The 13,245-nt window shown below is 38.6% G+C and overlaps 1 protein-coding gene across 2 annotated transcripts in view; it reads right to left on the reverse strand.

Annotated features, from left to right (window-relative positions):
- Window positions 1–598: 598 nt before the first annotated feature.
- Window positions 599–13,245, reverse strand: part of si:ch73-22o12.1 (nectin-2) — a 332,756-nt gene continuing 320,109 nt past the window's right edge. The window contains exons 7-10 of one of the 2 annotated variants that reach the window (XM_057833548.1): window positions 5,822–5,957; window positions 3,059–3,116; window positions 2,768–2,851; window positions 599–1,321 (exon numbers count right to left, since the gene is read on the reverse strand). In XM_057833548.1, coding sequence (XP_057689531.1) covers window positions 1,115–1,321; window positions 2,768–2,851; window positions 3,059–3,116; window positions 5,822–5,957 — 485 coding nt within the window. In that variant the 3' untranslated portion in view covers window positions 599–1,114. Of the gene's footprint in view, window positions 1,322–2,767; window positions 2,855–3,058; window positions 3,117–5,821; window positions 5,958–13,245 lie in introns of both variants that reach the window. The other variant, XM_057833546.1, reaches the window with a different exon arrangement.

Here is a 13,245-nt window from a genome sequence, read left to right on the forward strand (position 1 = left end):
TGGTAAGCGTCACCTTTTCCTTTTTTTCACCACCTGCACTAACCTTCTTGGAACCAGTGTTGATTTCTCTCACAAAAAAAATCCGCAGTGCATCCGTCTTACGGCAAACAAAGAAACTGCGGCGCAGTCATAAATCGTAGTATTTTGAGCATGTCGTCAAATGTAGCAACAAATGGCGAATCAAATTTTACGTCGGATGTCAAAAAGATCGTGTGTTGAAGCAATCGTATGTCGAGGTACCACTGTACAAGACTATTCTAAGGTAGACAAATTGAAGATTGGTCAACTACCAAATCGGTACCTGATCTCAACCCTATGGAGCATTCAGCAAGTGAAGAAAACAAGAACCACAAACAAATTGGATAAAAACTTAACGGACTACAACCATTCATGCTTTACAGTTCACATAGTGTGAACGTACTGAGTCATGTGGAAATATTTATAATGAAAAAATTTAGCTAGATCGGCTTCACGCACACGATTATCAAATAAAAACCCTTTATTGTTATTCTATACAATAACATTAGCATTTATTTGCATTTTAAAAAATTTATTTAAAAATATTGTACAAGAAAACATGGAAAATTGTTTTAAAGGATATTTATTCATTTAAAACGTGTGAATTACAGTGTGGCAATCAATACAAAAGTAAATTCTTTACAAATAAAACAATGATTCGCAACATAATCAACAGATTGGCACAAAATAGGGGAGGGTTTCAAATGATTTACCCATTAAATCAGTACACGATCCGGCTTGCTGACATAATGTAGGGAATTAATCCTTAGCAGAGATTGTAACAGATTTTGTCAACCTAATCCAGATTCCCTCTGCAATCTACACCATGACGCTAGTTATACTAGTTACATGCTTAAAAAAGGTGACGTAACAGATACCATATAGAAATAAAATTGGTTTTATCCACTCTCGTGTAAAATGAATAAGTTATTTCTCTACAAGCACCTATAAATGTCCCTTTCAAAAAATTGAGATTTTGAACTTGTGCTGGCTCAAAATTAAAACAATGACTAAAAAAAAAGCTCGAAAAGTTTACATTATCAACACACACTCACACATGGTACACAAGAACACATCTCTGGAGAGAGGGCCACGTTTACACAAACATGGCAGAAGAAATAAAGCTGTCCCCACGGCTGACGTCGGGACCGTGATGAGACTCGTTTTCGCTACGCTCGTAGAACGGTGGTGCTTCACCGTTGCCCGGATCATCCCACCCGGAAGGAGCGGCGGCGTAGTAGTGGACTCGCGCCCTGTCATCGCCGTTGTCATCCTCGTCATCGTCATTATAAGCGTCCAGGTCCTGCAAGAAGGAGTTCTAGCCGTCAGTGAAGTCAACTCACATTTATTTGTACTTAATCCCAAAAGTTCTGCAACGATTAATCGATTAACTCGAGTAATTTAGTTAGAAAAAAGCTTCGGATCAAATTTTGCGGCTTCGAGTATTCGTTTGAGTGGCGTTGTAATGGTTTGTTTTGAAAGTGTTTGCATTTAGTTTTATATATTTGGGCGGATACACTGCCCTCTAGTGGCAAAAGTGAATATGACATAACTCATTTAACATGGCTGATTCCAGCTGCTCCCTGTTAAGACCAACATGAGTTTTTGTTGAAGCTAATATGTTTTTTTAAGCATTTGTAATTTAATTTATCAGCATATTTAACCATTTTTGTGGGAATGTGTGTTTGAACGATTTTTTGTAGAGCATTGTAAAAAAAAATAAAAAAACATTAGCATTTTGCAGCATTTAAGCTAGCGGACTTTTCCGATTCAAATTAGCCAATTTAATTTTGTTGTACTTAGATTTTTTTTTTAAAACCGTGTGAAACTAAGCTGAGGTTTTTTTTATTTTTTTTTTTTAATGAAAGTGCAATTCTGCATATTTTGAAGAAACACTCGGGAATTTCATTTTGTGTTTTAAATTTAAGGCTCTTTTGAAAGTGCAATCTTAGCAAGCCTTTGTTTTACATTTCCAAGAATTTATTCTGCAACGCATTAAATGTTCCTAATCTGAACACTCGATTTTTCGAACTAACTAGTTGATTAATTAATCGACTACTAAAATAATCGATAGCTGCAGCCCTACTTCACATGTTGCAGTGTTTACTATGGTAACATGTCGGGAGATCTCTGGTGTCGCCATTTACATGATTATTTGTACTTTAATAAAGAATTTAAGCGTTCCAAAATAGCTTTGTGAATCAATAAGTGTCAACAAAAATGCCATGTCAAAAAAAAATGTCAAAATTATTAGATTAGTCGATTAATCGTAAAACTAGTCGGCTGACTAATCAGGAGAAAATTTGTCGTTTAGGACAGCCCTAGTGTACCAGAACATATTTCCTCCACACCCTTCTCACCTTTTTAACCCCTGACCCATGAAGAGGGCCCCTGGATATGTTCGCCTTAGGCCCCAAAATTGCCAAGTCCGCCACTGCTGATGCCACACCTCCCACCTTTCAGGCAGTTTGGGGGATGAGGGGGGCTGCTAGTGGCAGAGTTTTTTTTTTTCAAGGCAAAGCTGCGGCGGACATTTTAGCAAGAGAGACGGCAAAAATAAATTTGGAAAATACATTTTGGGAGCTTTTCATTTGGATCGAATGTTTTTGCGTATTGAATCCAAGAGGGTGTATCGAACGGTTCAATATAAAACCGAGTATTGTTGCATCCTTAGGGACCACTGGTTTATATCATATCACGGAAATACAAAAATCCCCTCTTTGTGAGTTAAGGGCAGTGTTATTCTCACTGTGACTGGCTCTGCATCCTGGGTTCTGTAGTACTGATTTTGTAGAAGGTGCTCTTCTGATGCGGGGACGTGAGTGGTGGTCACCTGCTACACACGAACACAATTATTTTTAAGTGATTTTGCCATTGACGATGATGGACAACAAATCCATTTCAACTAGGAAGGTTTGCAGTGAATCCCAGTCCAAATGGATTGGTCGTCTATCACCATTAATGACAGCCAAAGTGTTAAAGTTGCATTATGCTTATTGTAATCACACAAAGGAGCAAATTATATGTGTTGAAGTCTCACCGGCCTCACGGCAGTGTTGTTCTTTTTGGGTGGCGGGGGCTTATGCTTGGGCGGACCGCTGCAAAATAACACACAGCAATTTTAAAGTGCATGTGACAGAAAAAGCATGTTTATTTCATAATACACACGGTATTTTATGCTCCTGAATGATATGGACCGCTTGGATGTGTGTGGAAGCGATCGCTATATTTATTTAGTTTTTTGAATCCCGCGCCATGAAAATGAGTGACTTCCACCTTCGGTCTTGCATTGAGGAGGAGGGCGCTGTGACGTGTACGGTTGAAGGCGTCCTCTTCACTTTCCAGCCGTACTGTTGTGTATGAGGACTAAGGATTCAGCTGATTTTGCGGATTAATACGTTTATTTTTTTACATCACGCCAGCCAAACGGCTGCAGAAAAATCTTGCTGTATGAGGGAGAAGCGTGTGCGCCTTTTTGGAGTTCCCATTCACCGTGGATATTGGCCAAAACAAGCCCGACTACTGTGGGACCATTGGACTTATGAGGAAGTGAGTAAGCATCTTGTTTTGTATTATGTGAAATACGAATACAGCGATTACAAAGTAAACACTACAAACTTTCTTTGAATAAAGGACGACTTACGTTTGATCATTGATAGGCATGTAAAAAGCTCTTCTCATGCACATTAGCTGCACGTTAGCTGCAGCAGAACAACTGCGGCCGCCCTCCTCCGGGGAACGAGCTGTAAATTGCTCTCCGCCGGGCGGTTTGCCGGTCCGCGAAGACAATCGACAACCCAGTCATCATGTCAAATAATCCGGGCTAGTTATGTGTTATTTTCCGTTTCGAAGACTTTGAAACCTCACTCGGTTCGGGTTAGCATGTCGGCTAGCTGTCACGCCTCTTGGTTTGTTTATATTTTCCGAAGCCGGGGAAGGGAAATGACATATGTCCGATTTAGGTGTCATAAAATATCGTTCGGGAGGTGCGACAGTAAAGGTGAAGTCGACAGTTTTGACCATCATGGAGTAATTTTGCCATGTCGTCCTGAATAAGTGCATTTTTATTATTTCTAGGGCTGTCAAAATTATCGCGTTAACGGGCGTTAATTAATTTTTTTAATTAATCACGTTAAAATATTTGACGCAATTAACGCACCCGCTGGCATATTGCCTCAAACATTACAATTAGGCCGTTTATGGACATTAAGAGTGAAGAGAATGCCACCGGCCGCTTGGGGGCAGCGCTGTTCCATACTCATGTTATGTCTTCTAAACGTGGGAGAATTAGTAGTTGTGAGACGTTTATGCTGTATTCACAATGCAATGCAAATTGCTATTTGTGCTCCACACATATTTCGGTAAGTTTTCTTTCTTTTAGTGGCAATTATGTGTCTCTTGTTTTATTTTGGGTAAGATATGTACAGATACAGTGGTGAGAACAAGTATTTGATACACTGCCAATGGGTTTTGGCAGTGTATCAAATACTTGTTTTCCCCACTGTATATGTTATACAGTAAAGGCGAGTGGACACAGGCGCGCCGTTTATTGGCATAAGCTTCTCCTTCACAACAAACATAAGTATCGTTTAGTGAAAGCACAACAAAAATAATATTCCTATCTCTCAAAAAAAAAAAAAATGTTCTCAAAAAGAAAAGCACTTCAGTCTATAGTAACGAGGCCCTATTCTGACACACAGTTAAACAACAATGCTAAATAAACTGGCATTCCATATCAATTTAGCTATGCAAAATACACGTAAAACTTTTCACTATTTTTATTCTTCTTATTATTATATTAACTCTACTTTTGATTGAAAATTTTACAAATTTTATTAAAATGAAAACATGAAGAGGGGTTTTAATATAAAATTACTATAACTTGTAACTATAACATTTATCGTTTAAGAACTACAAGTCTTTCTATCCGTGGATCACTTTAACAGAAAGAATGTTAAAAATGCCATTTGTGGATTTATTGTTACAATAAACAAATACAGTACTGATGTACAGTATGTTGTATGTATATATCCGTCATGTGTCTTATTTTTCCATTCCAACAATAATTTACATAAAAATATGGCATATTTTAGGGATGGTTTGAATTGCGATTAATTGCGATTAATTATGATTAATTAATTTTTAATTAACTCGATTAAAAATTTTAATCGTTTGACAGCCCTAATTATTTCATATTCCATTTAGCACAAGACTGTTATTTGTCATGACCATGCCATATTTTTAGCAATTGGGGAAAATACTTGGATAAAAAGAATATCCTGTAAAAATATTGAAGAGACAGAAACAATGACATTTTGCAGCTCTCTTCGTCACGTTTTCCTCATTGTGAATACTTCCCCCTCAACGGGCTGACTGGTCCTTCTCAAGCCATTTATTTAGCTATTGTGGAAAAATACTTGGATTAAAAGAATATCCTGTAAAAATATTGGAGTAGAGAGACTGAAACAATGACATTTTGCGGCTCTCTTCGTTGCGTTTTCCTCGTTCTGAATAATTCCCCCTCAATGGGCTGAATAGTAAAACCGATGAGCCCAGTCTCCCGCTGACGTCATCCACCTGTTGGGGACGCTCGAGCCCTATAACGGTAGGCGTGGCTAACCGGCAGATTAAAAAACGAATTTCTCATCATCTGCGCTTTGCTAAATTGTTGTATGTAGTCGAATCGTCTCAAAATATGATTCTAATTCACATAATAATGCTATTTAAGACTTTTCTTCTCCTGTCGTGTGCTCTTTAAAGCAAGTCTTTCCGCATAAGGAGCCATAATACATGGGAAACTTACTCTCCGTTGAGCTTCTTGGCACGATGTTTGCGGAACATGACGACAGCCGTGCCAATGATTGCCACGATGAGGATGACGCCGATGATGGCACCGATGATGCTTCCCGTAGTCGCACCTTTCTCAGGAAGACGAGTGCCTGAAAATCACAAAAGAGTTTAATTTCGTTTCATATTGAGTGGTAGCTTGACTAAAGAATTTTATGTGTTCCATGACAATGTAGCCAATTTTACCTGTGTTAACATGTTTTTAAAAAAAAATTCAATTACAAAATGTTTATTTAACAATAACCAGCGTTACTAGCATAGTTATGAATAAATTATATGCACTTCATAAAGGTACCTTTATTGAAAAGTCGATGAATAGGACTAAGCATGCATTAGGAGCCAATAGCCAATATACAGACATATACAAAGCGATGTCATTATACTGCAGTCTCCCAGGGGTATTATGGTAATGAGGAGGCAGTTAAAGGGCAGAGAAGATGTGAACACGACTTGATGATAACAAACTGCGTTCCTGCTAATTGGACAGGTCATGATTGAGTGTTTTTGTGATTGTCTAATTACATTTCTCCCCTAAAAATAAAACATCCTTACTGAAAGCAATTTTCCTGTGAGGCACATTGAAAAGCATATTTTTGTGCCAGGCTCCAAACAGATAATCATCAACTTTTTGTAAATATGCGTGATCTCATTTACGAACAGGGACAACACACATTTACATGTCTTAGTGTGGGGGGAAAAAGCAATATCAGTATCTGATGAACGATCATATTACAAATGTGCTCATTGTGAATGTAATAAAAGCTGATGGTTTTCTATTTGTCTTCACTATCCTTTAGATAAAGATGTTGAATCTTTCAAAAAACATGTAAAATGACTATGTATAATAATTCATTCAGATTAAAGAATGGTAATAAACTTTCATTTTCTTCCTTCCTTCCCGCATAATAGATGTTTTCTTTATTTTAAGCAAATAATATGCATAAATAATAGAAAAACAATAGAAAAGAAATTGGATCCACATTATTACAGTGCCTGTGACACGAAAAAGCATGTTTATTTCATAATACATGCGGTATTTTATGCTCCTGAATGATATGGACCACTTGGATGTGTGTGGAAGCGATCGCTATATTTATTTAGTTTTTTTAATCCCGCGCCATGAAAATGAGTTACTTCCAGCTTCGGTCTTGCATTGAGGAGGACGGCGCTGTGACGTGTACGAGAGAAGGAGTCCTCTTCACTATACAGCAGTACTGTTGTGTATGAGGACTAAGGATTCAGTTGATTTTGCGGATTAATACGTTTATTTTTCGCATCACGCCAGCCAAACGGCTGCAGAAAAATATGGCTGTATGAGGGAGAGGCATGTGCGACTTTTTTGGAGTTTCAAAAGGTTCCCATTCACCGTGGATATTGGCCAAAACAAGCCCTACTACTGTGGGACCATTGGACTTACGAGGAAGTGAGTAAACATTGTGTTTTGTATTACAGGGTGACCCAAAAAAAAAGTTTACACTCAGTTGACTGCTTGTTTAAAAGCCATTGAAACATATCTAAATAGGTTGTCATGCTTAAGTGATTCATTAAGGTCACTCAATGCAGCTGGTAATCTCTCGTCTCTACAATTCCTGTGCTTCTACTGAAAATGAACAAACTTTAGCTGTACCTGAATTGCTGCGTGCCGGTCTGACACCTACTGAGATTGCAGCAAATCTGAGAATATCCAGATGTGCAGGCTACAAAGTTAAAAAGAAGCTGAAAGATACTGGAACAGCCTCACGAAAACCTGGGTCTGGAAAACCCGATCTGTGCGGACCAAAAAGTTGATTGACAAGGTGATATGTGGCCACCCCAGAGTCCAGATCTCAATCCCCTGGATTATAGCATATGGGCAACTGTGGAGGACAGTGCCTGTAAGAAGCCACAAACTTCTGTGGCAGCCTTGGGGAGGTCCATTGTTAGATCTTGGGAAAAGATGACAGCATCCTACATAAAGAAGACCTGTCAAGCGTTCCGCAGGCGCCTGGAGGCTGTTGTGACACTTAAGGGAGGACACATTGAAAAATAGAGTGTACTGTACATGTTCTTTACAATAATGTATAATTTGTGATTAAATTCTAATTCTAAGATGAATAAACATGGCATTTAAGTTGTATTATGGCAGTGTAAACTTTTTTTGGGGTCACCCTGTATGTCAAATACTTGGATCATTTTAATATGTAGGTGGCTCGCATTTTGTGGCTGACATGCATGCGGGGCGGCTATTTTTCGGCACAACACCGGTGTCTTGTCGCACATCCACCCGCCGGGAGAGTAATATATTCAGATTATTGTGCTCATGTGCCCGGTGTTCTGTCAAATTTTCCGACCGATCAGAATTTGCTACTTTGAGTTAACAATAGTCGCGAATACAGCGATTACAAAGTAAACACAACAAACTTTCTTTAACTTAAGGACTACTACGTTTGATCATTGATAGGCATGTAAAAAGCTCTCCTCATGCACATTAGCTGCACGTTAGCTGCACAACAACTGCAGCCGCCCTCCTCCGGGGAGCGATCTGTAATTTGCTCTCCGGCGAAGACAATCGACAACCCAGTCGTCATGTCAAAACATCCGGGCTAGTTATGTGTGATTTTCCACTTCAAAGACTTTGAAACATCACTCGGTTCGGGTTAGCATCCCAGCTAGCTGTCACGCCTCTTGGCTTGTTTACATTCTCCCAAGCCAGGGAAGGAAAATGTCATAAGCCCGATTTAGGTGTCATATAATATCGTTCGGGAGGTGCGACAGTAAAGGTGAAGTCAACAGTTTTGACCATTATCGAGTAATTTTGCCATGTCATCCTGAATAGGTGCATTTTTATTATTTCATATTCCATAGCAATTGGGGAAAATACTTGGATAAAAAGAATATCCTGTGAAAATATTGGAGTAGAGAGACTGAAACAATGACATTTTGCGGCTCTCTTCGTCGCGTTTTCCTCATTCTGCATAATTCCCCCTCAATGGGCTGAATAGTAAAACCGATGAGCCCATTCTCCCACTGACGTCATCCACCTGTTGGGGACGCTAGAGCCCTACAACGGTAGGCGTGGCTAACCGGCAGATTAAAAGACTAATTTCTCGTCATCTGCTCTTTGCGAAATTGTTGTATATAGTCGAATCATCTCAAAATATGATTCTAATTCACATAATTATGCTATTTAAGACTTTTTTTCTCCTGTCGTATGCTCTTTAATGCAGATGATAGTATCCTACACATTTTAAGAATCATGATAAAACCTAGTAACTATTTCAAAATGACACATTCAGTTATTTGGGTGTATTAATAGGTATCCGATGAAAGTTTAATTTTCATTCATAATTTATAAAATAAATTCCATTCAATAAAATGTCTAATTTCAAAATGAAGAAAATAAAATGCAAACTATATACCTGCATAAGATGGTTGCGTGTACTCCAATGTAACATGAAAATACAAACATTTTAAACCGAAATATACAGTACAGGTCAAAAGTTTGGACACACCTTCTCATTTTTGCGTTTTCTTTAATTTCATGACCATTGTAATTGTAAATCGTCACTGAATGTAATAAAACTATGAATGAACGCGTGTGGAATTATGTGTTTGGCAAAAAAAAAAAAAAAAAAAAAGGTGAAATAACTGAAGCCATGTATCATATTCTAGTATCTTTAAAGTAGCCACTCTTTGATTACTTATTTGCACATTCTTGCCATTCTCTTAATGAGCGTCAAGAGGGAGTCACATACTGTAAAATGGTTTTTGACTTCACAGTTATGCCTTTTCAGGGTTGATTAATGGAATTTATTGCTCTATCAATGGCGCTGGTACCTTCATTTGTGTTGCATTGAATGAGGTGTGTCCATACACCAGTACTTCTCAAATAGTGGGGCGCGCCCCCCTGGGGGGCGCAGAGCGATGCCGGGGGGGTGCATGTGACCTCGGGGAACATGCTTTTTTTTGTTTTTTTGCCGTACTTGCACATCCACTCAGTAGGTGGCAGTGGCGCTCTTATTTTCAGAGTGCGCGCAGTATTTTTGAACTAAGGAAGAGCACTCAGCACACAGAAAACAGATATGAAGAGCAGTGTGCCACTGCCGTTTTCGAAAGCCATTTTCCGACCGGACTCACTCACGCAGCGACCCACTGTCTTGTCCGGTTCTCACGTCGCCGCCCGAGAAGTGCCATTTTCGGCTTGGGATCGTCACGACGACCGCCCTCACCTACGGTTCTACCTCGGCCGCCGAGAATGCGCTTTTTTCGTGCCGTTTGCCTTTTAGCTTTGACTTTTAATATAGTGGGTGATGAGGAAAGACCACTGTTTACTGTGTCTAAAAATAATTATAGCGGACAGCCAGAAGCCAAATCAATTAAGACGCCACTTAAAGACATTAGACCCCAATCTCATTGATAAGCCGCTTGATTGTTTTTCTGTGAAAACGTGCCGAATATTGCCAACAATCGTCCTGCTTTGTCAGTGTTATATCAATAATCCAGTGAGCATTGTTAGCATTCTCATTGCAAAATAACTCCACACCATTGCAAAGGAGGTAAATACTGTGAGCAGCAAAAATAAAAACTGTCCTGTCCAAGGACACTCTTTTTTTTCTTTTATTCAGTTTTGTTTTTTCGGTCAAATTTTTTGGCATATTGTCCTCATGAGTGAATGTTTCTAATCAATTTTAATTTGTTATTGTTTACTGATTTTATTACATTTTATTTTTCTATATCAAATGGTCAAAAATGTACCTTGAGTGTATTTTTTACAGTTTGGATGTGACTTTTTTTTAAATTCAGGCAAATTGATGCACGTCAAGTCTTCTCTGTTACAAACAAAACAATGTTAATAAAGTTATACTTTATTATAAGTTGATCTATGTTACTTTTTTTCTTTATTAGAAAAAAAAGGACACAATGTTAGGCAGATGCGTATTTATAATAGTAATTTTATAGACAAATGATACTATTTACAGTGGCGGCAGAGAGTTTGAGGGGGGGGCGCGAAACATTTACGGCTTCCTTGGGGGGGCGTGACAGAAAATAATTGAGAAGCACTGCCATACACGGAGATTAAGGGTAGGCCGGGGAGGAGCATAGCCTCCCTGGTGGCCGAAAAATATCATTGCATGTAATGGACTTTCCTACACAGTGTATATAAATTTGAAATTAAGACTTTGCCAGTAAAGTGTTGTCAATAAAAATTGTAAAGCAATACAACAAACAACATAAATAAACAAAATAAAATGGCCCAAAATACATTTTCAAACAGATCATGTGACTAGCACCTTAGAGACGGTCATTTGCTTTACTTAGCCAAAACTACCTGAGGACATAAAATACAAGATGGATAATGACGTAATTTTTTCAAACCTAAGTTTTCAAAAGCGACAACAACTACTGAATGAGAACCAAGGGTTTAAGATGTTGACCATGAAATGCCAGAGAGCACTGCCAAAATGGTAAGCAGAGTTTCAGTTTCCCCCACTAAAGACGCTAATTGTACAACAGAACCACCACTGGGTGTACCAAACTCAATGGAGGATGATCTTGGCCAAAAGCATAGCTGTCCTAAGCAGCCTACTTAAGAATTCCCCTAAAAAAAAAAAAAAAAAAAGATAGGAAACAAACAAACAAACAAAAAAAATCATTTTCAACTAGGCCTGTTGTGATAACAAATTTTAGTGCGCGATAATTTATCTAATAAATTATTGCGATATGCGATATTATTGCGCCCCCCCAATTAAAAAAAAAAAAACAATTTACAATGGCACAGTGAGAATACAGCATATATTAATAGATCAAGTACACCCATTTAAATGCGATAAGAAATCACAACTAAAACCAATAGACCATGCCTCTTAAGTAAAAGACAACAATATTAATACCGCACAGAAACACAGAATAAATAAAATGTGTTTTTCAAGAAAAAAAAATATAATTGCAGTTAATGACTTAAGCATTTAGGCAAATGAAAACTTTTCCCCTCATAGCTTCTGCAATGGTGTTCCATAGGGATGCAAAGATTCAGTTAAGTCACGGTTCGGTGCGATTTTCGATACGGGGGACACGATTTTCGATCTGATTTCAATACATTTAATGCTCTGAAAAAAAAAACCCACCACTATTTTTTGTTTCTTTTGTTTTTGTTTTTTTGTTTGCAAACGAGCAAAAATTAAATTGCCATCATATAAACTTGCATTTTAGTGCATAATATCTATGTGCTTACTTCTTACTGATCTGAAGAAATTTAGTATCAAAGTGCTGAGAACAATCTTTACTGTTTGTAAAGTGAGGCGGGGCACACTGTTGATTACTACAGCTCTCTTAGCAGCTAGGTTTACTACATGAGCAAGACATCCTATTTGTGGTCCGAATCCATCTGTGTCACGTACTGAATTAACAATATTTGCAGCATTATCTATAGTCACTAGTATGGATTGATTTGGCCTGCTTAACTTCCATTCAGTCATAGTGGTTTTAAATTCATCGATGTAGTATTTGGACTACGTGTCCCATAATCACTCTGGGCTCACGTAGCCAATGGCATGGGACGTAGCACATCTAGTTTGCTATTTCATGATATCTAGTGTACGCGCATTAAAAAAGTTAGCAAACGCCACAGAAGTCACGTCTGCTCATTAATGCACAACACCAGCATATGACAATCGACTTTCATAAACAGGACGAGTTTGAAGCACAGCGCTCTTAATTTGCCACTCAAATATCCCGTGTTCTGCCGAAAAATAGCTGCCCCGCGTGAAATGTCACCCCTGACAGGAGCGCCCACACATCAACAACACCGGCACGCCAGAGATGGTCCGCAGTCAATCCGGATCACTGACGCGGCCGGTATACGTTGAACAATAGGATATAATGGGAACGATTGGCTCCGGCGCTATTTTTTGCCGGACCTGGAATGAAGATTCATTTTGCGCAGTTGGTAACAAGGAATCCGAACTTTTAACAGCATGTCTGCCACACATGCACGCGATAAATCGCAGCGGAAAAATTACCGCCTTCATTTTTATTTATCGTGCGAAAAATGGAAATATTGCATATTGCGACAGGCTTATTTTCAACGTATAATTGTAAATATTCCTGCCTGGAATATTCACTCAAAAAAGATGCCGTCTCCTGTTTTGCTTGTCACCATTTTCAAACTGACCATGGTGAGGATTCGTTTCGCAAAGGTGTGAGTGACTGGAAAAAACTCAATTGGGAATCTGCATGGAATGCAAAAATCTATGAGCCATCTGCTTCATCACAAGTTAAGACAGAAAAAGGCGCACAAACACACACGTAGATGGGATGCCTGTATTAACATGTATGGGCTAAGCTACTAACTGAACGTATATCTTGTAAGTTAATTTTATTAGTGACACATCGTTTCGGGGT

The sequence above is a fragment of the Corythoichthys intestinalis genome, chromosome 4 (assembly GCF_030265065.1).
Source record: "Corythoichthys intestinalis isolate RoL2023-P3 chromosome 4, ASM3026506v1, whole genome shotgun sequence".
NCBI lineage: Eukaryota > Metazoa > Chordata > Actinopteri > Syngnathiformes > Syngnathidae > Corythoichthys > Corythoichthys intestinalis.